This window comes from Peromyscus maniculatus, chromosome 8 (genome assembly GCF_049852395.1).
Source record: "Peromyscus maniculatus bairdii isolate BWxNUB_F1_BW_parent chromosome 8, HU_Pman_BW_mat_3.1, whole genome shotgun sequence".
NCBI lineage: Eukaryota > Metazoa > Chordata > Mammalia > Rodentia > Cricetidae > Peromyscus > Peromyscus maniculatus.
In genome coordinates, this window is record NC_134859.1 from 85,024,955 (window position 1) to 85,048,384 (window position 23,430).

At 52.0% G+C, this 23,430-nt stretch overlaps 1 protein-coding gene and 1 long non-coding RNA gene across 7 annotated transcripts; one reads left to right on the forward strand and one right to left on the reverse strand.

The window, feature by feature from the left end:
- Positions 1–1,981: 1,981 nt before the first annotated feature.
- Stac2 (SH3 and cysteine rich domain 2) lies at positions 1,982–21,830 on the reverse strand. 6 transcript variants are annotated; one of them, XM_076543292.1, is made up of 12 exons: positions 18,920–19,329; positions 18,529–18,760; positions 8,138–8,444; positions 7,562–7,659; positions 7,337–7,427; positions 6,638–6,753; positions 6,482–6,554; positions 6,330–6,391; positions 5,474–5,571; positions 5,114–5,165; positions 4,646–4,783; positions 1,982–3,426 (listed from the first exon to the last, which is right to left on the reverse strand). In XM_076543292.1, exons 2-12 carry the CDS (start codon positions 18,565–18,567, stop codon positions 3,322–3,324), a joined length of 1,179 nt encoding a protein of 392 aa, XP_076399407.1. In that variant the 5' UTR covers positions 18,568–18,760; positions 18,920–19,329; the 3' UTR covers positions 1,982–3,321. The 6 variants fall into 6 exon arrangements, with proteins under 6 accessions (XP_076399407.1, XP_076399406.1, XP_076399405.1 ...); XM_076543291.1 differs by having other exon boundaries at positions 18,529–18,844; XM_076543290.1 differs by having other exon boundaries at positions 18,529–18,847.
- LOC143267006 (uncharacterized) lies at positions 19,288–23,350 on the forward strand. The gene is made up of 2 exons (XR_013041897.1): positions 19,288–19,923; positions 20,626–23,350. It is a non-coding gene; the product is annotated as an uncharacterized LOC143267006 (long non-coding RNA).
- Positions 23,351–23,430: the final 80 nt, after the last annotated feature.

Sequence of the window (23,430 nt, forward strand, 5' to 3'; positions counted from 1 at the left end):
GCTCAGCCACCCGAAAAGGCTGCTGTGCTCAGCAGCCATGCAGACAGACTGGGGGAGGGGGCTGGTGCAGGCCAGCTGCTGGCTGGTGGCAGACGCTGGGTATGCACAAGGCTTGAATTCAGCATTCCCACTCGTCTCCAGCGAGGTGGGAGCATCTATTTCTGGAGCCCCTGGCCCGGCATCAGGCTGTCCTCCAGCCCAGTGGCTTAAGGCACTGAGCGACACAGGGCAGGATGGTAAGATGCCTGGGCCACTGAGTGCTTGATAATCAGGACAAATGATTAGCCTTCTCCAGGCATTAGTTTTCCCGAGTGCAAAAGGGACAGTTTGTGCTGTGTAAAGTGTGTGACCTTCGTCGGTGAGCCACCCAGCATCTCTACCACAGTGTCCTCGTCTGTCAGAGGGTTCAGTCTGGTTTGGGTCAGTGAGAGGACCAAAGAGCATGAAGTTCCCGGCGTGCTCCGTGGGTCGAACCAGGGGCTTAATTAGGTGAACTCTCCTCAAGGCAGCCATGGCATTGCACACCTGTAATCTCAGCTACTGGGGGGCGGGGGGGATGGCCTGCCCGGGTTACAGAATTCTCGCTGTAGCCTTCAGAGCCAGGCATGGTGTTTCCTACCTGCAATCCCAGCACTCGGGAGGCCGTAGCAGGGCGATTACTAAATTCAAAACAAGGTCCTATTTCAAAGAAAAGAAAGCCTTCAGATTGGGGGTGAAACTCCCTTCCAGTTCCAGGGCGAGGATTCTAGGAGAGGGCTGCTCAAGCTCTGTGGTGTAACACGGATTCCTAAATGGTCTTATAAAGAACCCAGAGCCAAATATTGGTGTGACTGTTGAAAGACCAGAGACACAAAGGAACAAGCCCCCTCTTACCTCTAGGTTCCTCAGCCTTGAAAAGCCCTCTAGTTCCTGTCTCCTTACGCCTTATACACCTTTCTCTGCCCAGCCATCACTTCCTGGGATTAAAGTCACGTGTGCTTCCCAAGCAAAGGCATGAGATCTCAAGTGCTGGGGTTAAAGGTGTGTGCCACCATTGCCTGGCTCTGTTTCTCTCCTAGACTGAGTCAATCTCATGTAATATAGGGTGGCTTTGAACTCACAGAAATCCAGACAAATCTCTGCCACCAGAATGCTAGGATTAAAAGTGTGTGCCACCAACCCCAGGCATCTGTGTTTAATCCAGTGGCTCTGATCCTCAGACAAATTTTATTAGGGTACACAATGTATCACCACACTATGGCTTTTACTGGATGAAGGGGCCCAAAGGATGCTCAAGGAGGAAGCACCACAGTCTGGTCCCACCTCGCCTACCTAGCTCAGAAGGCGGAGGCGGGACCCAGACTTGGATGAACGGAGAGGGTACTTGTCAAAAGAGGCAGATTCCCACCTTCTGTGCCCTGTCACCCCCGCAGCAGCCTCGGGCTCTCTTGCTCCCCCCGCCCGTGCCTATAAATAGCCCAGGACACGCGAGGAGCCGCTCGAGTGACGCGGCTGGGCAGGCTCGGGAAGGCGGTCGCTTGGCTGGAGCAGGTGGGCGGCAGAGGGGCGCGCGAGCCCTCCCCTCCCGCCGCCAGGCACCAGATGACGGACGCTGCTGAGTCATCCCAAGGCCTCAGCGTCCACCTCTCTTCGCTCCACCATCTTTGAATGTGGGGCTTGGGGGCTGCAGGGAGAGGCTGATCCCCAGGCTATACAGCACCCTCCGGAGCACGCGGGTCTGCGTCAACAACTGTGGGTCCGCCCCCTGCGCGACTACGGTGCGCCAGGCACCCAGAAGTGACCTCAGCCCCACCTCCCCCGCCGGGACTCCGGTCCTTCCCGCATCTTTCTGCGGTACCCATGCTAGCTCATCCCACTCCGACGACGCCCCTCCTCTCAGAGGTCAATGACCCCTTCTACCCTCTACCCTTCTACCCTCGGCCCCCGCCCCATCTCGCTGCCCGCTTTTTCTATTCCAATCAGATACACAGAGCAGACAAGCTGAGACAAGAAACATTTAATTATGGGCCTGGGGGCTCAGCAACTCCCCCGCAGACCCGTCATGCAGCCTCATGTACAGTGGGCATTGGGGGCCCCCCGACCGCGGGGGTTTTGCTGGTGGGGGGCCTCATGGCAGCAAACAGGGCAGTGTGGCTTTAATCCCCTCTCAGGGGGAAAAGTGGGGCAAGGTGTGTTGGGCTGGAGAATCTGTGTCTTCTCACTGTATGGAGGGCATGACTGTGCCCAGAACTCGGGGTGGCATTGGCTGACATGATCAGGGTGCAAAAAGGAGGCTCTGAGCTTGGAGGGAGGGGGCTGGCACCAGGAAAAAAAAAGCAGCCTTTGAGGGAGAGGTCCTTTGTCCTGCCCACGAGGGCCAGGGTTTCCTAGATCATCACTTCCTGATGGCCAAAACAAACATTCCATAGCCATCCTCTATCTCTCAAGGTATTCGTCCCGGGGAGGGGCCCTGTAGAGCCTGGGGAGAAGGATAAGTTTGGGCAGAGCTTTTAGAGAGATCAGAACTCACAACCACAGACTACCCTGGCTGGCTGCTTCTGGTGATAGGGATTTCTAGAGACCTAACAGTGAAATGTGTTGACCAGACAGGGGCCAGCGTCTTGTTCTCAGCTGGGTCTGTGTCCAGGCCGCTTTTGGACACCAATTTCTAGTAGACAAAGGTAAGATGAGGCTGCTGGGTGGGGACGGTCCTTAGCGGAACACTCTCTCACATGTCACATCCCCTCCAGACCTCAGTCCTGCCCCTGCTCTGTCCCTAGGGGTTTCAAGTAATGGAAAAGATTCCTGAACTTTCCTGAGAATTGAAGGAGTGTCAGTGGTGAATTCAGGGTTCTGTCACAGTCCCCAGTCCCCTCTCAATCCAGAGTGGAGGGCTGAGGAACACCGAAAGGCCCTCTCACAAGGCTCCAGTTGCAAAGGGGTGGACACACAGACCCAAGCAAAGGCTGTGGGCAGAGGAGTCAGGCATGCAGAGGCAGTATGGGTAAAGTCTCTGAGGACAGCAGGAGACTCCCTAGGGTGGGACTCATTGTGGCAACCCGACTAGGTGGTACCTGGGCACTGGGTGGGCCTACCTGTAGCTTCCTCATTTCTTCCCACTTTGGACTCCCTTCCACAAGTCCCAGAAGATCACCCCATTCAGGATACCCCACCCAAGAAATAAAACCTTCCTCAGTGCAGAAGGCTCCCAAGTGGGGGTGGGTGATGCTTAGGAGAGAGACGGGGAGAGGAAGGGTGTGGCCAGGATGCCGGCTTCCTTCTCAGGCCAGAAGCAAGGGCCAGGCATGGGCAGGGGTAGCGTCAGGGTTGTCTTGGTTCCTGTCAGATCTCGGCCAGGGAGTCGGCTGGCACCAAGCCTCGCTTCTTGCCACTGCTGACGCGGATGAAGCCGTCAGCATCCCTGCTTCTGCCCACGCCTACACAGATCTGAGGAGAGAGGTGAGACCTGGAATGAGCGTTGCTGGTGGCTCCGGAGGACATGCCCCAGGGGAGGGTGGGGATAGGGTATCTGGTGTGGATGGAGCTGATGCAAGCAGATCTTAGGAGGGATCAACGGCATGACCAGGACCCAGGGCATAGCAAACAGGACATCAGCATCAGAGCTGAACCTGGTGGTCAGTTAAACCAATGCCCCTCCTAATCCCAATTCACAGAGGGAGACACAGAGAGAAAAGGGCTTGTGTGAGGGCTGAAAGACAGTACTTAAATCTAGTCAGGGCACCCTACATCCTAGCACTTGAGAGGCAAAGGTAGGCAAATGTCTGAGTTCAAGGCCCGCCTGGCCTACCTAGTGAGTTCCAGGCCATCTAGGGCTAGGGCTACATAGTAAAACACTGTCTAATAAAAAAAAAAAAAAAAAAAAAAAACCTGGCCGTGGTGGTGCACACCTTTAATCCCAGCACTCGGGAGGCAGAGACAGGGGAATCTCTGAGTGTTTGAGGCCAGCCTGATCTACAGAGCGAGTTCCAGGACAGCCAGGGCTGTTACACAGAGAAACCTTGTCTTGAAAAACCAAAAAAAACCCAACCAACCAACCAAAACAAAACAAAAAAGCAGGGGCTGGAGAGACAGCTCCGTGGTTAAGAGCACTGGCTGCTCTTCCAGAGGACTTGGTTTCAATTCTCACCACCCACATCGGCTCACAACCATCTGTGACTCCAGTCTCAAGGGATCCAACAACCTCTCCTGGCTTCTGTGGGCACCAGGCACGCACATGGTGCACAGAAATACATGCAGACAAAACACCCATGCACATAAAATAAATAAAACAAACAAACAGAAGACAGCGGAGCCTCCAGATCCGTGATTCCGTGCTCCTGTTTTCCTCAAGCTGCCTCTGACATCAAGCTGCCTTTTGTCGGCCGCCAGCTCAAGGCCCCTGGGAGGTCCTTTCTGTCCTATCCCTTTGTTTGTTTGGTTTTGTCTTTTTGAGACTGGGTCTCAATACATCGCCTTGGCACTTGCTGTATAGGCTTAAGCCCAGGACAATCCTCCTGCCTCAGCGAGGTTACAGGTATATGCCATCCACATCCAGTTTACGTACTGCTGGGGATGGGGCCCAAAGCGAACAGGCCACCAACTCAGCTCCAGCTCTAAGGGCTTCGTGTACAGCGTGCTTGAGCCCCAGCAGGGCCCCGGAACCCACCTGGTTCTCCTTGAGGCTCATGTAACCCTGCTCCTTGTTCCCAGAGAAGGGCTGGCAGCAGCGCCAAACGCTCTCCCCCGGCCTCACGCGCTGCACGAAATTGGCTGGGAAGAAGCCAACCCGGTCGCCAATCTTGCCCTGGGGATGAGGTTGGCAGTGAGCCTGAGCACCGGCTTCACCCCCCACTTTTTCTCTAGACCCAGTTCCTACGCAGAGCCGGTACCATCGTCCTCCAGACCTTGGGCTCTCATTATGCCAGCCCCCAGATGGAGGTGGCTTCTGGCTTTGGGAGGCCGTGAGGTGGGCAGAAGGAGCTGATGGAGGGAGGGTGAAATTGATGGGGCCCACGGATTGGCTCTGGGCTTGGCCTGGGCAAGCCACGGGAGGAAGGGAGGTCTTTGGGGCCCCCGAAGGGAAGGTGGGACGGTACCTATCAGTGCCCCCTCAGACCCCATCCTGCCAAGTCACCTTCCACCAGTCTTCATTAGAGTCGTCCACCAGCATGATTCGATCTCCGGGCCTGGGAAAGAGAGAGCTGGGGCAGCATGTGGGTACCAAGGTGCCCAGCATGCCCCTCTCAGCCGGTGGGAGAGGATTCTCAGTGCTCTTTGAGGCCCTTGAGACCACAGATACAGCAGGTTCCCTGGGATAGCCCAGAACTGGGGCAGAAGACAGGATACTACACCCATCACCCTGGGCAACTCTGGCCTCTCTGTGGACATAGTATATTCAAATGTGCAAGAAGAAAAGGTTCTCATCACCCTATGTTCCAAGGTCAGTAGGGGTTAGGCAGGACCAGTGAGGCTAGACCACAGACAGGGGACTCACTGGAGAGCCAGGTCATTGTTCTCCTGGGGCAGGAACTTGTAGAGTGCAACGTAGGAGTACATAGGCCCCACATCCTTCCGCAGAGACAGGTTTGGGGCCTGTAGGAAGAGTTCCGGGTCAGTGATGGTGGGTCACCGCCCTGGTCCACCCACCGTCCCCCCACTGTCAGTGTGCTTGCCCTGGGGCAGGACAAGGACACTGTGGATCTCTGGTCAGCAATAGGGCCTAGTGTGTATCTTCCTAATCATGGGGTGGGGGTGGCGCTGATATAGAGAGGGAGGACACCCTTTGTCTGCTGAGTTCGGAACTGCCTGCCCCCGGGAGAGCTGGAATGGAGCAATAGACAGTGGGGACCCCTCCCACCTTCTGTGCCTCTCATCTTGACTGTTGCTTCTCCCGGGGGGGACTGAGGACACACGAGGGAAGAAGCGGTGAGTGCCCGTATACACTGTGCTTTTTTCGAGACAGGGTTTCTCTGTGTAGCTTTGGACCCTGTCCTGGGACTTGTAGACCCAGGCTGGCCTCGAACTCACAGAGATCCCCCTGCCTCTGCCTCCAGAGTGCTGGGATTAAAGGTGTGCACCACCACGCCTGGCTTTGCTGTGCTCTTATGTACATAGTGATCAATGGCAAGAAGTGGCCTGTGGGCTGGGCGGTGGTAGCGCATGCCTTTAATCCCAGCACTCGGGAGGCAGAGGCAGGCGGATCTCTGTGAGTTCGAGGCCAGCCTGGACTACCAAGTGAGTCCCAGGAAAGGCGCAAAGCTACACAGAGAAACCCTGTCTTGAAAAACCAAAAAAAAAAAAAAAAAAAAAGAAGAAGTGGCCTGTGGGCTCCAAGCTAACTCCAGGCTCACCTGCTGTCCAGGGCTCTTCTCCTCTGGTCCTGATCCTTCACTCTCCGCTGGTGCTGTGAATACTGGGGACACCAAGGGGAGAGCAGAGTGTGAAGCTTCAAGCAGTGCCTTCCCCACCCTCTCCCTGGGCCTGGGGAGTCTCTCTGGCTCACCACTGTCACCGGGCCCCTCTTCTGAGCTGCGGATGCTGCCTTCCCCGTCTTGTGTTAGCTCATCCCGCTCACTCTGGGGAGAGACAGGAGGAGGATCAGCCACAGTCATCCTCAGAGGCCCTCCCTCTGAGGGCTCCCCTTCTATGCCCAGCATACCAGGCTCCGTGTGGGGGACTCAGACGTGCTGCTGAAGCTGGAGCGGTTCATCAGTGCTAGGGAGGTGCCATAGCGCAGGGTCTCATAGACTGGGTCCACCTTCCCGATGGTCCCTGCTAAGCATCCACCTTCAGTGCCTGGCACCTGATTGCCAGCCTGGATTCACTCCGAAGCTCAACCATGTGGGGCCCAGGGCTAGAACTCAGACCGTCAGGTTTGGTGGCAAGTGCCTTTTCCTGATGAGCTGACCTAACCCTGACCAGCTCTATGCATTTGTTATTATTATTTGGTTTATAAGACAGTGTCTCACTTAGCCCAGGATGGTACCCACTTGCCAGCCTGAATTCACCCTAGACTCCCATGATGGCTTTGACTGTTTATCCCCTTCCTCTGCCTTCTGTGTGCTGGAATGCCTGGCATGGAGCACCATACCCAACTCAATCCCACCTTCCTCAGCGCTGTCTCTCAATGTCTGGCACTGTGCCCCAAGCTAAGTAGATACTCTATAAATTGCCAGTCGAGAGACCAATGAACAAATGAATAAATGGAGCCTACATTCAGGACAGGAGCATCCCGGAAGGGAAGTAGGGAGTACCAGGAAGAGGCAGTACCAGTGTGACTCGGGCGTGGAACTGAAGTATGTGGGATTTCTTACAGGAAATCCTCGGAGACAGGGGCCCTGGGGTGTAGGGCACTTACCAGTAGGTGGGGACTCTTTGCTCATGGCACAGGCTGGTGGTGGCTCATGCACCAGGAGTGGGGAACTGAAGTTGCGTCGAAAAGAGGTGGACTGGGGTAAAAGGAGGTGCAGAGAGAACACAGAGATATAATAACCCATGGAGGGGTTGGCCTTGCCCAAGCCCGGGGCCACCCCACAGGAGGAGCCAGCCTTGAGGGGTCTGACGCATGCCAACTCCCACTCACTGTCTTGCCCGGGCATTGCTGGTGGGAGATCTCCTCGGAGCACCAGAGGTGGACGCTGACTTTGCATGTTTTACATCGCAAGCCCTGCTTGGAGTTTCCTAGGAGAGATTCGGGTTCAGCAGAGGAAATGGCCAAGAAAGGACACACCCATGCCAAGGAACAGCAACAACAGGAAGCCCGGTGGCGCACGCCTTTAATCCCAGCACTCTGGAGGCAGAGGCGGGCGGATCTCTGAGTACTAAGCCAGCCTGGTCTACAGAGCGAGTTTCAAGACAACCAGGGCTACACAGAGAGACCCTGTCTCAAAACCAAAGAGTAAAAAACCGCCCATGACTCTATCGTTCTTCGCAGAGTTGGTAATATAGAATCCAAGGTCTCATTCGCGGTAGGCAAGTACTCTAGCAACGAACTAAAGCCCAGACTCACTCAACGCTCATCTGCCTCCCCAGGGAACGAGGAGGCACAGTTAGACGTGTGAGACTGTGTTGCAGTTCCCCAGTATCAGGCAATGCCATGGCTTCTTCCCAGGCGCCCACCAGCCCTTCCTCTGGCCTGCCACGGGGTCCAGGCACCTACCTACGATGAGCTGACGGCACAGCTCGCAAGGGCTGGCTCTCTTGAAGACGTGTTCCTGGAAGCTGTGCAGCCGTACTGGTTTGAGTGGTGCCAAGGGGCGTGGGACTGGGCACGGCGAGGGTGCCGGGGTGGGTAGACCCCCATCTGTGGATGCAGGTGGTGGAGACGGAGGAGGCAATGGGGTGGGCGGAGTCAGCAGCACCTCTGTTGGGCACTTCAGCTCTGAGCCTGAGCGGAGGAAGAAGTTCTCCACGCTCTTACTTCGAAGGATGGTTTTGAGGGAGAGGGTGCGTTTAAACCGCTGGAGCTGGGAGAAGAAGGAGGAAGAAGCTGTGAGTGCAAGGCTGGAGGGCTTCCTGTGTCTCCTGTGGAGAGGCAGCCCCGGAGCTGAGGACCAGAGCCAACAGAAAGAACTACCAGAGACTCCTGCTCTGGCCATCCTGCCTCCCAGAATCCCACAGAGAACTAGCAGGGAATTTTAAGGGCATTCTAGCCGGGCAGGCACATGCTTAGAAGTAGTGGAGACTGTGGAAACCAAGTGGTCAAGGAGGCGCTGCTGGTCTACTCCAGCCAGTTAAGGTTGACTGGGTGAAGCCAGATCCCCTCCCCTCCACACACTTTAAAAATACAAAAAAAAAAAAAAAAAAAAAAACAACCTAGGCTGGATATGGTGGCATCCTTTTGTAATACCAGCACTCAGGAAATAGAGACAGGAGGGTCAGAAGTTCCAGGCCAGCCTGGGTTGCAGAGCAAGATCTAGTCTCCAACAAACAATAAAACTAGACTTTTGCAGGGTGTGATGATGCAAGGCTTTAATCCCAGCACTCAGGAGGGAGAGGCAGGTGGATCTCTGTTGAGTTGAGGCCGCCAGGGCTTCATAGTAAAACCAGTCTCAATACAGAATGGAGAATAAAACTAGATTTTTTTTTATTTTATTCTTGAGATAGTGTCTCATGTATCTCCGACTGGCTTCAAATTCTGCAGCCAAGGAAGAAGACTTTGAACTTCTGACCCTTCTGCCTCTATTTTCTTAAGTGCTGGGATCACAGGCATGCAATAATCCTCTCCCTTATTCAGAGCTGGAGATCACACTCAGGGCTTCACACATGCTAGGCAAACACTCTAGTAATTGAGCTACAACCCTAGCCTCCCAAACTAGACTTGTATGAAATTATATGGAGATGATTTTAAAATATTTCCTTTTTCTTTGAAAAAAAAATGCAGTATGCTTTTTGTTTTTTCCCAGCCCCCCACCTTCCCCACCCCTTTAGCAGTAAATCATGGAAGGCATCCTGTACACACAGTGAGGTCCATCAGTCTTTTTTAGGGCACACACCAGCGATTGCGCTGTTGTCCTAGTTACTCGGTAGATGTCGCTCGGTCGGCAGAGTGCTTGTCTGGCATGCAAGCAGCTCTGGATCCAATCCCCAGCATTACATAAAACTGGACCCGCTGGCACACATCTGTAATCCCAGCACTCTGAAGTGCTAGGTAGAGGTAGGAGGATCAGACATTCAAGGTCATCTTTGACTACGTTGTGAGTTTGAGGCCAGACTGGGCTACAGAAAACCCTGCATTATTTGAAGGGGGTGGAGCAGGCTCCCAGGACTTGGGAGGCAAAGGCAGGAAGGCTGTCTTGGTATGAGGCCAATAGGCTACATAGCAAGATCCTGTCACAAACAAATAAACAGAAATACAACAACCTCTGGGCCCAAACAAAACACAACAGAGGGGCTGGAGAATTGGCTCAGTAGTTAAGAACACTTACTGTTCTTGAGGAGGACCTGGGTTCGAGTCTCAGCACTCATAGGGCAACTCACAGCTGTCTGTACTCACAGCTGTCTATTACTCTAGTCCCGAGAGATACGGTGCCCTCTCCTGGCTTCTCTGAGCACCAGAAATGAACATGGTGCACAGATAAATGGGAAGGCCAATCACTCATACAAAACACCAGAACTTTTTGGTTTGTTACCAATAAGATAAGAAGGCAGAGGCAGGAAGGTCAGAAGTTCAAGGTCGTCTTCCTTGGATACATGAGTTTGAAGCCAGTCTGAGATCACAAGACACCATCTCAAGAACTAAAAAGAAGTTTTCCTTTTATTCTCTGTTTTGTATTGACAGGGTCTCATTCTGTAGCCCTGGCTGGCCTCAAACTCATAGAGATTCACTTGTCTCTACCTCCTAAGTGCTAGAGGTGCTAGAATTAAAGGCATGCTCCATTACACCCTGTAAAAACCTAGTTTTATCGTTGGTTTGAGACAAAATATTGGCGTGTTCTCTAACAGGTGGGATGCAGGGCAGGAAAGTTGTCCTGTAACCTCAAGGCTGATTCTCTCCCCAGGTCACATCTCCAGTCCATACCCTGCAGCCACCCACCTCATTACCATCATTGTCTTGTCTTAGTTCAGGCCTGCTATCCAAAGCCTGGTTCAGCACCATATTCCCTGGCGGAGATCCCAGGCCATGACCCCTGACCTTGCCAAGAAACTTTTTCTGTGGCTGGAAGAGATAGCTCAGTGGTTAAGAGCATGTGCTGCTCTTACAGAGGACCAGAGTTCAGTTCCCAGCACCCATGGAGGACGGGGGCTCACAATCCCCTATAACTCCAGCTTCAGAGGACCTCACACCTCCTTTTTCTGGCCTCTGTGGGGCACCTGAACTCCCATGTACACACCCACACACATATACATAATTAAAAAACAAATAAAATCTATCCTAAAGAAACCTCGGCCAGGTGGTGGTGGCGCACGCCTTTAACCCCAGCATTCGGGAGGCAGAGCCAGGCAGATCTCTGCGAGTTTAAGGCCAGCCTGGTCTACAGAGTGAGTTCCAGGATAGCCAGGGCTGTTACACAGAGAAACCCTGTCTGGAAGAAAAAAAAGAAGAAGAAGAAGAAGAAGAAGAAGAAGAAGAAGAAGAAGAAGAAGAAGAAGAAGAAGAAAGAAAAGAAACCTCTCCTGACTCCTCAGGAGATAGCCCAATTTCAATGGAGAGAATCCCTGGTAAGGAGATAGAAGCTGTCTGTCTGTCCTTCCCACCTGTGTCTTCCTGCAGCCCAGACACCAGGAATCCAAACTTACCCATGCTTTTATGCCTGGGAGCGTTAATGTTCATACCCTTTACTCTGCCTTTTACACCTCCAGAGGCCCTCCCTGCCTGAGAAGAGCCTTTCCCACAGAAGTTCATGTAATTGGACTTTTCCTTGGGCCGCCAGCTCACAAATAATGACACAGAGACTTATTATTAATTATGAAAGCTCAGCCTTAGCTTAAGCTCGACCCACTAGCTCTTATAACTTAAATTAACCTGCTTCCTCCAACTCCCTCAGCGTCTTATTGGCATCTCCCGCACACACACCTAGTTCCTCCTCCACTTCCTTTCTCTCCCCAGAAATTCCACCTATGTCTAGCTATTGGCCGTTCAGCTTTTTATTACACCAATCCCAGCAATACATTTTCACACAGTGTGCAAATATCCCACAACATTTCCCCATTTTTGTCTAAATAAAAAGGAAAAGTTTTAACTCTAATATAAAATTATATACAATAAAAACAATTATCATGTAAGAATTACATTCACGCCTTTAATCCCAGCACTTGGGAGGCAAAGCCAGGCAGATCTCTGTGAGTTTAAAGCCAGCTTGGTCTACAAAGTGCATTATAGGAAAGGCGTAAAGCTACACAGAGAAACCCTATCTCAAAAAGCCAAAAAAAAAAAAAAAATTACATTCATAATGCCCAGTCCATTTGTATTTGTTAAACTATTCTATTATCTATCTTATCTTGATGAGTCCAAAGTTTTATACCTAAACCATTTTCTATCATAACTTGTATTAGCATCCTAAAAATATATTTGTGCACATTAAAACATCTTCTTAGATAAACAAATTAAACTTTTATGTTTCTCAACCTTATAAACTTTACATCTCTTATGTATGTTTCTTTTTTAATTTGTTAACAAGGAAAATGGTAAAACTATAACTATCTAGTCTTTAACCTCATCAAAGACCCAAGAAGGATATAATACTACCTGAGTAAACAGGAAGTGTAGAGCAAACAACTTCCAAAACTATAGAAACAACAGAGAAGTTGGCTGCCTGGACAGTTACCCAAGGTTCCTCTGCAATACTGGGGCATCCATTTTCAGCCTGTGGGCCTAGAATGTCTGATAGGCTTTTTGTGACGCAAGAATTTTAAAGGACTATACTACCTTGTCTTGGCCAAGTTCAGCAGTTGCTTTCTTTTGTGTCCTGCTTGTCTAGTTTGGACAGCATACTGTCAGCAGTCAAGGCAAGGGCAGCTTCTTGACCAGTGGCTAGCTTTGCCACAATAAAAGCAAACTCCATATGGTTTCTTAATGCCCATCATCCTTTTTTGAAACAAATTGGTGCTACCAGAAGCAGATGTACCTTACTGTCATGAAAAGCCTTAGATTATTAAAGCATCTTAAATGCCATATTCTGTAGGTCTCTGAAGTATTTGAAGACCACCTATCCAAAATATCTCTGTTTTACCTTGAAAACATACCTAACATGAATACAGGTTTGATTATTATAAATGACTAACTATTAATCTAAGTTTTTTTTAGTTTAAAAGTAGATTCAATAGTCTACCCCTGTATTCTGTCATTTCTACATTTATATTCTCCTTTTTAATATTCAGAAAGAGATCCCTGAATCTAATTTCCTTTGTTTAGCTTTTTTTTCTGACCATGACCAATAACAACTTGTAACCAACCTCCCAAACAATGACAAACATCCATAATCCGCTGAATGACCAAAAACCACCCATTCTCCATCTTGGGAATGTGGGTGTCATGTTCTCTAGACTGCTTCCTGTTGTCTGGGGACCCTGAGAAAATTGAGATAATGGTCAAGTCCTGGGAGAGCTAACTGTAACATTTGTTGTCCAGTCTCTGTGTAATGGGAAAGTACAGGGCTTATCTGAAGTCCTGGCTGGATAGTCTGTGAGGCTGGATCATCTCAACTAGCAGCTCTGAAGTTGTTCTGGATGCAGAATTTTGTGGAAACTGCAACAGAGGCATTTTTGAGGCTGGATCACCTGAGCTACTTGTCTTTATTGGTGTCTGGTCCTTTTTTTCTGAAAACACATAAACTTTTACAGGTAACATATATGTCTGCATTAACATAAACATGGAATGCGTGGTGTGCACAAGTCAGCTAAAGATGCTTTTTTGTTCTGTGTTTGAGCAGGTAAAAGGAATCTGTTAACTTTATAAGTTCATTTGTACTATATAACCAAATTGTAATATAAATCTATCCATTCATATGAAAGGATGGTATGTAATAATAAGTCATGAAGACTCGGTAGCCAACAAGATTTATCATGTCTCATCCAGTCTCAGAGCGGATCCAATAGTAAAGGAATCGGCATATATATCACCTGTCCTGTAGTCTTCCTTGGTTACTTTTTTCATGTCTGTAGCCAAGGTTTCCAGGAGGTCTCCCCCAATTAAATCTGATCTTTATTAATTTTGAAGAGAACTATAACTTTTTGTTTCCCATGGAAACTAAAGCATAATCTCTCCCCAATGCAACGTATTTTCTGACTTCTATTTTGAAGTTAAAAGATTCTTAAAATATATAGGTTGGTTTAATTTAGCAGTTTCCATTGTCTCTCAGCAGCTACTGGTTTCTTGTACATTAGCATTTAAAAATTTAAAGTCAACAAGGCACCATACAGGATCCAGATGCCTGTATGTATTTCCCATCTTTATGTGGCTTTTTTTATATTACTTTACTCTCTCTCTCTATTTTTATTTATTTTTTCTATGACTGTCTATATCTATTTTCTTTTCTTTTTTCAGCATTTATGCACATTTTTTTTCAAGACAGGGTTTCTTTGTATAGTTTTGGTGCCTATCCTGGATCTCCCTTTGTAGACCAGGCTGGCCTCGAACTCACAGAGATCTGCCTGGTTCTGTCTCCCTAGTGCTGGGATTAAAGACATACACCACCACTGTCCGGCCCATCTTAGCACATTTTAAACATACTGTACCTTTTAGCTGGGCAGGGGTGGCACATGCCTTTAATACCAGCACTGGGGCAGCAGAGAAAGGCAGATCTTTGTAAGTTCAAGGCCAGCCTGGTATACAGAGTGAGTTCCAGGACAGCCAGGGCTACACAGAGAAACCCGTCTCAAAAACAAAACAAAACAAAACAAAACAAAACAAAACAAAACAAAACAAACAAAAAAAACCCATACTGTACCTTTTTAGAGGTCTTCTGTGTCTGGACCTGGCTTTACTAGGTGCCTTCAGTGTTCTCTGATCTCTCCTGAGACAAATCTTAAACTGTCGTGTCAGCCACCATGTGCCTCAGCTTAGTGCATGGTGCTGACACATGGTGCTGGCTGGCTCAAACCTGCAGACAATGTCGAGGAGCTGCATCTCTGTACGCTGGCCACTGGCCTGCCCGAGAGACTGCAGGACTAGAAACCCACACCTGGATCCCTGTCCAGAACTTTATTTTTAGCTTTTCCAGGCCCTATATTTGGATATTCAAGCCTCCACGCTGGACAGCATATGTAGTTGGATTTTTCTTTGGGCCACCAGCTCACAAATAATGACATAGAGACTTATTATTATGAAAGCTTGGCCTTCACTTAGGCTTGACCCACCCACTAGCTCTTTTTTTTTTTTTGTTTTTTTGTTTTTTGTTTTTTGTTTTTCAAGACAGGGTTCCTCTGTGTAGCTTTGCGCCTCTCCTGGGACTCACTTGGTAGTCCAGGCTGGCCTCGAACTCACAGAGATCCACCTGGCTCTGCCTCCCGAGTGCTGGGATTAAAGGCGTGCGCCACCACCGCCCGGCCCCCACTAGCTCTTATAACTTAAATTGACCTGCTTTTATTAATCTACACTTGACCATGCGGCTTCTTACTTTTCTTTCATTCTGTTTGTTTGACTCCCTCTGTGTCTCGTTGGCATCTCCCGCACACCTAGATTTCTCCTCCTCTTCCTTTCTCTCTCCAGAAATCCCACCTATGTCTAGCTATTGGCCACTCAGCCTTTTATTACACCGATCCCAGCAATACATTTTCATACAGTGTGCAAATATCCCACAAGTTCAATAGATCCATTTCCTCCTCTGAAACTCGTGGAATATTTGTACACTGTGTGAAGATAAGTTGCTGGGATCGGTGTAATAAAGAGCTGAATGGCCAATGGCTAGGCGGGAGGTATAAGTGGGACTTCCAGGGACAGAGAGGACTCTGGGAAGAAGAAAAGTGGAGATGCCAGGAGACACAGAGCAAATAGGATGTACAGGAAGAAAGGTAACAGCCACAAGCCATGTGGCAGAAGGCAGATCAGTATAAATGGGTTAATTTAAATTATAAAAACTAGTTAGAATAAGCCTAAGCTGTAGGTCAAGCTTTCATAATTAATAAGAAGTCTCTGTGTCATTTTTTGGGGAGCTGGCAGGACAGAGAAAGACTTGTTACAGGTACTCCCTGGGCCTGCCCTAGGACAGAACTGCATCAGCTCAGGTTCCTCTTTTTTTAATATATACAATTTATTTATTTTTATTTTATGTGCATTGGTGTTTTGCCTGCATGTATGTCTGTGTAAGGGTGTCAGGTCCCCTGGAACTGGAGTTACAGAAAGTTGTGAGCTGCCATGTGGGTGCTGGGAATTGAACCCAGGACCTCTGGAAGAGCAATCAGTGCTCTTAACCTCTGAGCCATCTCTCCAGCCCCAAGCTCAGGTTACTCCTGTCAACTTCTTTTTTGTTTTGTTTTGTTTTCAAGATAGAGTTTCTCTGGGTAGCCTCAGCTATCCTGGAATTCACTCTATAGACCAGGCTGGCCTGGAACTCACAGAGATGCACCCGCCCCTGCCTCCCCAGTGCTGGGATTAAAGGCGTGCGCCACCACCATCACCTCACTTCTCTTGTCAATTTCTAACTCCTCCTGAGACTGAAACAGAGGCCATTCACCTCCAGTTCCAACACACAGTGGGTACTCAGTCACTGTGCCTCTGACAAACACATCACCGGCTTTGTGGAGCCAGGGCCAGTTCTGCTCGGAGGCTGGAGTTCTTTGCAGCACCCCTCCCTCAAATACACCCTCACTGAGTCTGAGGAGAGCAAGGTATGGCGACTTCCTTATCCAGAGCGTTGCCCCTCTCTCTTCCTGTGGAGAGTTACCTTATTCCTGCCCACTCCTTTCCACCAGCAACAGAAAGAGGGGCCTGAGCCAGGCTCCAGACAGGGAGTCTTGGCCAGGGTGCCCAGCTGGCATGCCAGGCAGCCTGTGTGCTGTGGCTGTCTGCCTAGCACCTGTGTATGCCAAAGGGATGGAAGTCGTGGCCCCTCCAGCCTCCCAGAGGCCAGCAGGCAGCAAGACGGAGGGGAAGCAGAGGGGATGTTTGGGCACAAGGTGGGTTCTGGTGTGCCAGCTGGGAGGCCAGAGCTCTAGGGTGTCTGGCACACTCAGTTGTTCATTTCCTTCCAAACTCGGCTTCCTGGACAGCACTGTGGGCTGCTTTGTACATCTATGGGAAGCGAGGCCCGGGGCCCCAGATGCCTGTGCGCAGGAGCAGAGGGGCCAAGCCAGAAAAGACAAGGAAGAACTCGACTCCACATACCAACCAGCTTGGGTCAGGCTGTGGCTGTCAGTGCCAAAGAGAGCTGTAGGGCTTTGTTGGGGTCCAAGAGGAAAATGAACACCACCGCCACCCTTCCTGACCCCAGTTCCTGCCACCCATGTTCGGCTGGGGGGGGGGGGACTCAAGGTACAGAGCACACAGGAGGTAAAATTAGAGATGTGCTGGGGGCAGGGCAAAATTAACCTGTTATCTGAGTGCAAATCACTGTGCTTCCTCTCTCCAAGCCTCAGTTTCCCCACATCCAAGAAGAAGGAGGCATCACTGGCTACTCTCCAGGCAATACAAAGCTCTAGATCCCAACAGATCAGCCAACCAGGCTCCGTAAAGGGTTCTCAGCATTAGAACACTGGATCTGGGCTAACATCTGACACTGTCTGCCACAGGCTCCAGGGAGACCCTCTGGGGGAGATCGTCATTGTCCCATGGTTCAGATGAGGAATGAATGCTAAAGGAGTTTAATCACGCCTGCTCTGAGTCCTTAGCTGGCAAGTTCCAACGTCAGGGCCTGAATGGGTAGCTCAGACTGCTCAGATCAGACAACCAGGAATATCTTCCTGCCATGGCCCCTGCCTTGACCCCTCCCTTCCCTCAACTGTTCCACAGACTTGTCCATTGTGTTGATCAGGGAATTCAGCGTTAGAAGGGACCAGAAAGACTAGACACCTAAATCAGTCTCCACCCCATCCCACCGCTGCTGTGGTCACACCATCTCTGAATGAATGGCTCTTGGTCTCCTCTCAGGATGGGAAGCTCACTCCCTCATGGGACAGTCCTTCCATCTTTGGGCGGCTGCAGTTGCTAGGGAATGCTTCCCTATACAGCGCTGGAACCTGCCTCCCCATGACTTCTGCCTATCAGCCCCCATCACTCGCTTGGCTCTGACTAGACTATTCCCGCCTAGCCACACCAGACATTCCAATTATGTGAAGGCATCAGTCATGTTCCCCCTCCCGAGGCCATTACTTCCAGAGTGATCGATCCCTGTGAATCTAACCCCGTCCCCACGCCAAGTCTAACTGCACGCTTTATTGGTGTACCCCTCCCTGGAATTCAGTGCCAACAGCCACCTCTGCAAGGGTACCAAGGGCGTCTGAAACACAATGTTCCCTGGCACCAGGGCAGCCTCCACTCTGCCTGCTGATTTCCTAACTCAGCTGTGGGCCCCACATTCCAGGAGAGCAGAAAAGAGTTTGGAGAAAAAATGGAATTTCCACCTAGGTGACTGGCAGATGACAAGGGCTTTGGCCAGAGGGCAGGATAGGACAGCTCAAATGGCTTGATGCCAGGCCAGGCGGTGGTGGCACACGCCTTTAATCCCAGCACTCGGGAGGCAGAGGCAGGCGGATCTCTGAGAGTTCGAGGCCAGCCTGGTCTACAGAGCGAGATCCAGGATAGGCACCAAAGCTACAACAGAGAAACCCTGTCTTTAAAAACAAAATGCTCCCCCTAGACTCACAGGGAGTGGCATTACTGGAGGTGTGGCTTTGTTGGAGGAGGTGTGTCATGGGGGAGGGCTTTGAGGTTTCAGAAGCTCAAGCCAGGCCCAGTGTCACTCTCTCCTCCTGCCGCCTGCCAATCCAGATGTGGAACTCCCAGCTCCTTCTCCAGCACCACGTCTGCCTGCGTGCCGCCATGTTTCTCCTCAAGATGATAACGGACTGCACCTCAGTTGAAATGGCATGTTTGCCTTTAAAAGAGTTGCCGCGGTCATGGTGACTCTTCACAGCAATAGAACACTAAGACACCTGGTAAGCATTTCACCAAACCTGACCAGCGGTCTCAGTGTCCCCACGGCAGGGATCCATTTCTGGTATGCTCCTTAGTAAGCCGTTTCGCTTGGGTCCGGATCCCTGCCAGTGCACCTGCAGACTGTCTGGCGTGTGGCCCAGGTCACCAGGCCTCTTCTGAACTCCTCAGAGAAGGAGCCCAACCTGCCAGGATTCTGTCCCTTGAAGCTCCCTGGAGGCTCCTTTTTTCCTCAGTTTCCCATGCCATCTCCTGAAACAGTACCAGGCAGCTGGCAGTGGGTGGTGTCGGATATGGTGAAGAATGACTCAGATGGCAAAGCAGCCATGGTGGGGTCTTCTGGGATGACACCAAAGGGGGGGATAAGTAACATCATAGGATGAACAGGACCCTAAGAGAAAGCGGACCTACCTAGAAGATCGCTGCGTAGGCTGGGCAGAGAGGGCTGAGGCTAAGCAGGAAACTGGGTTCATACGGGCAAGAAATGCCTGGGGGCACCAAGCTGATGACTAAGAACAGAATGTTGGCTTCTGGGCACCCGGCCCTTGTTGAACCTGCCTCACACTGCGTTGGGTGGGTAGCACCCTTCTTTTCTGTCTTCCCTTCCTCGGAGTCTAGAGGTACAGGCCTCTTTGGAGAAGGGCTGGAAGGGGCTGACCAAAACCCTGAGTTCCCAGCTGGAAGGGGGCTGTGAAATGACCTCACAGACAGCCCCTTGACATACCCCAGTCCTGTCTGTGAGGTCATTGCAGAGTCCTTCACAGGGACGAAGGGGGCAAGGCTGGGGGCCCAAACAGCCGGGCACAGAGCGGGCCAGCTGTGGCATCCCCTCCTCTACTCCTCCAGACCTTCTGTGGCTCAGAGCCAGAGCAGATGACATTGGAGGGCCCTTGGGTTGAAGGGAGATGCAGCCCTGCCCTAGGTCTGACCCCCCCACACACACACACACACAGCTGAGCATGCATCCTTGAGGTTGCTGAGACAGCGGGCTCCAGACTCCTGCTTGCCTTGGGGAACTCCCAAGGAGGGGTAGGAGCAGACAGGTTTTCATGCGGCAGGCATTGGGAGCCCCTCCGTTCTCTAGGAAGACGACAGGGAGACGGTGTGTCTGCCCGGGTTGACAACAGAGCGGTGAAGAGGTTGAACTGGAACTCAGCGTGAGGCCCAGCTCCCAGGATCCCCTTTGTATGTCGGATAACCCAAGCGTTATCCTCCCATTTCATTCCTTTCCAGAAGAGATTTGGCACCCTAAGGGGGTCTGAAATGTGGCACACATTTTTTTAAAAGAAGGCAGAAGGCCACGCGTGCACTGAATCCTGGACGTGAGGGACCCGGGTAAAGCGGTTCACAGCTGCAATTTTAGCTCTCGGGAGGTAGAGGATGTCTAAAAGTCTGAGGCTAGCCTGGAATACACAGTGAGTTCTACGCCAGCCAAGGATACTTAGCAAGACCTCGTCTCAAAACACTAAGAGACTTGGACTTGGGAGAGGGGCAGGGTCCCTAGGTGCAGGCGCGGGGTAGCTACCTGGAGAGCTTCAGGCAGACTCCACCCTCCCCGTTCAAGTCCCTGTGCTCGCTGCCGTAATGACCTTGACCTTGAATTAACCTCACATTCTGAGGGGTCGTCCAGATGGACCGAGGTGGAAGAGGGTCTTGGGAAGAGCTGTGTAGGAGCTTGTGACCCCAGGGAGCCCCAAGACACCACCCATTTTTGGTTCTCACCACACCTCTCCTGGTCACAGGACCAGGATGGTAACAAACACCAGGGTAGAAGGGAAGGGAGTCTTGGCCTGAAGTCTAGGGAGGGGTAAGGTTCCTTCCTACAGTCCCTTCTCTTCCCATTCCGGGCCGCTCAGGTAGCTTCCCACAGAACTTCATGAGCACCTAGAAGTTGGGGAGGGGGGTAAACACATTAGGCTTGGGAGGTGGAATGTGAGCATCGGCCTCCCCCACCCCTTTCAGTTCCCGCAGTCTGGGCTCCGCCTGCCTTCACAGGAGAATAATTTATTCATTGTGACTCCCACAAGAGTAACAATCATACATAATTAGGGTTAATTATGACATTCATTAATTACGATGACTTCTTTTGATTCTGCCCTCTCTCCTCCCCTCTCCAGGCTCTCCGAGTGGGGGGTGGGGCCGCCTCTGGCTCAGGAGCCGCAACACTCCGGGTCCCCGCCCGCCACCGACGGCCGGTGCTGCCGCAGCCCCCAGCACCGGCTGGAAAGCAGCGCTCCGGGGGCCGCGGCCTCCAGGGCTCCCAGCCTAACCCGTCCCCGAGGTGGATGCCAGGCTGCTGTGGGTCAGAGAGGGACGCCGGAGACACACAGAGAAGCACGTAGGGAAGCGGAGAGAACCGGAGAGACGCACGCCCAGAGAGAGGGGACGGTTGTGGATAGGCATTCAGAGAGGCAGGAGAGAGGGGGACCGGGGAGCCGCAGACACCGATCTGGCGGCCACGGGAGGGGTGCGCCTCGCACGCACACGCGCGCGTACACCGGCCCACACCCGCTACACACGGCCACACACGCCCCGCGCCTCCGCTGCGCCGATTCCCTCCAACAAAGCCGAGTTACAACCGCCCAGGAGGGAGCCGGAGCGCGTCGGCTCCTCGCGCGTACCGGAGGGTCGTGGTCGTGTGATCGGCTGCTTGGGTCCCCTCATCGCGAACCCTCTCCTCCCTCCCCGGCATGGCGCGTAGCCTTAGGAATCACGCGGGCCCCGTTCAGCTTCCGTGACCCCAAGGGGACCCCGGCACTGTGACCAGAGCTCCGAGCCAGAGGTGCCCGGGCGGGGCCAGGCCTCTGCCCCCCGACTTACCTTGGTTTCTTGGAGGGTGGAGACGGTCCCCGGGGGGGTATGGGTGGCCGCGTCATCCGGCTCATTCTCCTTCTCACTCATTTCGGTCATGGTTGGGGTATAAAGGAAGAGAGGGTGCGGAGACCCGACGGCAGGCCCGCCGGGGGCAGGCTGTGGGTGGCGGGCGTCTCTTTGGGACTCTCAAGCCTTTTTCCAGTGGCTGCTCTCCAGTGACCCTCAGGAGAAACCCTCCAAAGGCAAAGCAGCCCCCTAACCCCAGGCACCAGAAGAGAAAGTTGTCCGGGTGGCGGGAGAGAGGGAGGCAATTACCACGAGCCGCGGGAGCGGGACGACCCGGGGCGTGAGGACCAAGGGTCTGCAGAGGATGCTGCGCTCTGCGAGAGGAGGAGGGAAGTGGGGATGCGCGGATGAGCAGAGCGAGGGAGCGACGGAGCTGTCCGAGTTCGGCCGGCTCCGCCGTCCTCTGCGCCCGCCCCCCATCTCCCTCCCCCTCCCCGCGCCGGCCCCAGCCTTGCACCCGGCGGCCCCTCCGCCCAGTCCTAGCCTCCCAACTTTGATTTAGGAGGTCGCCTGGTCCCTCCCCCTTCCCTCCGCCGCGCCCCCGCGCAGCTATGCAAATCAAGGTATTCAGCTATTGGCTGCGGAGGTGGCTAGGAGGGACAGCTGGGTGGAGTCTTGGGGGGCTCGGCCAGATGGGGAGGGGTTTGGAGGGTAAATAAGTGGAGGAGTTGTTTGACACTGAAAAAAACCCGAGATGGAAGGGGGTGCGGAACAAAATTGAAGGGCTGGGCCGAGCATAGTGGCGTCTGGAAATACGAATAATTTGGGGCTGCCGCAGAACAGCCGAGAGGAAAAAGTTACAGCGTTCTGTTAGTGCAGATTAGAAGATGCTGCAACCTGGCAGAGAAAAAGACAGGACCCGTTCACCCATTCACTTAATGCCTTTCTGCCCAGCAAAGGGTCTCACCAAATATACACAACGCTACTAGACTCACAGGCCCTTCCTAAAGCAGAGAGCAGGCTGTTGTTTGGTGTGTGTATATGATCCACACGCGTGTACATCTGAGTGTGTGCATGTGTGGTACACGAGTGGCACGTGTGTTGAGTGTCGTTGCCGGAGGTCAACTTTGGGGATCATTCCTCAGAAGCCATCCACCATGAAGTCTGAGTCAGGGTCACTAATATGGCTAGACTGGCCCTAGAGCTCCCCCCCCCCCTTAGTGTGGTGGGTTTGGCCTTTTCTAATAGATGCTGGGGATCAAAGTCAGGCCCTCGAATGACAGGTGCTTTCTCAGCAGTCCCTGTTTCATTATTTTTGAGACAGGGTCTTTCTAAGTAGCCCAGACTGGTCTGGAATTTACTATGTAGCCCAGGCTGGCCTGAAACTCATCCTCTTCCTGACTCAACTTACTTCCCTAATATTGGGATCACAGACTGAAGACACCATTTTAAAAAAAAAATTTTTTTTTCATGTGCATTGGTATTTTGCCTGCATGTATGTCTGTGAGGGTGTTGGATTTCCTGGAACTAAAGTTACAGACAGTTGTGAGCTGCCATGTGGGTGCCGGGAATTGAACCCGAGTTCTTTTTTTTTTTTTTTTTCCGAGATGGGGTTTCTCTGTGTAGCTTTGCGCCTTTCCTGGAACTCGCTTTGGAGACCAGACTGACCTCGAACTCACAGAGATCCGCCTGCCTCTGCCGCCTGAGTGCTGGGATTAAAGGTGTGCGCCGCCGCCGCCGCCGCCGCCGCCGCCGCCGCCGCCGCCGCCGCCGCCACCACCACCACCCGGCGAATCCGGCTTCTTTAGTCAGTATTCTTCACCCATGAGCCATCTCTCCAGCCCCATATTAAAGACACCTTAATGGGTCAAAACTCAAGCCAAACCAGGCATGGTGGGGTGTTCCTATAGCCAGAGGAAGGCATGTCTCAGTGAGTTCAAGTCCCGTTTCATCTACATAGTAAGTTCAAACCAGCCAGGTCTTACATAGTGAGACCCTGTCTCAAAAAAATAAAAAATAAAACTCAAACCAAATAAAAAGCCAAGGCAGACAGTTCTTCCTTGTAGATAAAAAGCAGGAAGCTAAGATCCTTTCCAGTCTTC

What these genes read in the sequence shown, in the direction of transcription:
- Stac2 (XM_016007332.3), bottom strand. Translation starts at nt 21,418, where the DNA reads ATGACCGAAATGAGTGAGAAGGAGAATGAGCCGGATGACGCGGCCACC. An exon ending in CCACCCTCCAAGAAACCAAG is followed by an intron (nt 8,445 to 21,328) that starts GTAAGTCGGGGG and finishes TTCTTCTCCCAG; the next exon opens with CTCCAGCGGTTTAAACGCAC. An exon ending in TGAGCCTCAAGGAGAACCAG is followed by an intron (nt 3,427 to 4,645) that starts GTGGGTTCCGGG and finishes CTCTCTCCTCAG; the next exon opens with ATCTGTGTAGGCGTGGGCAG.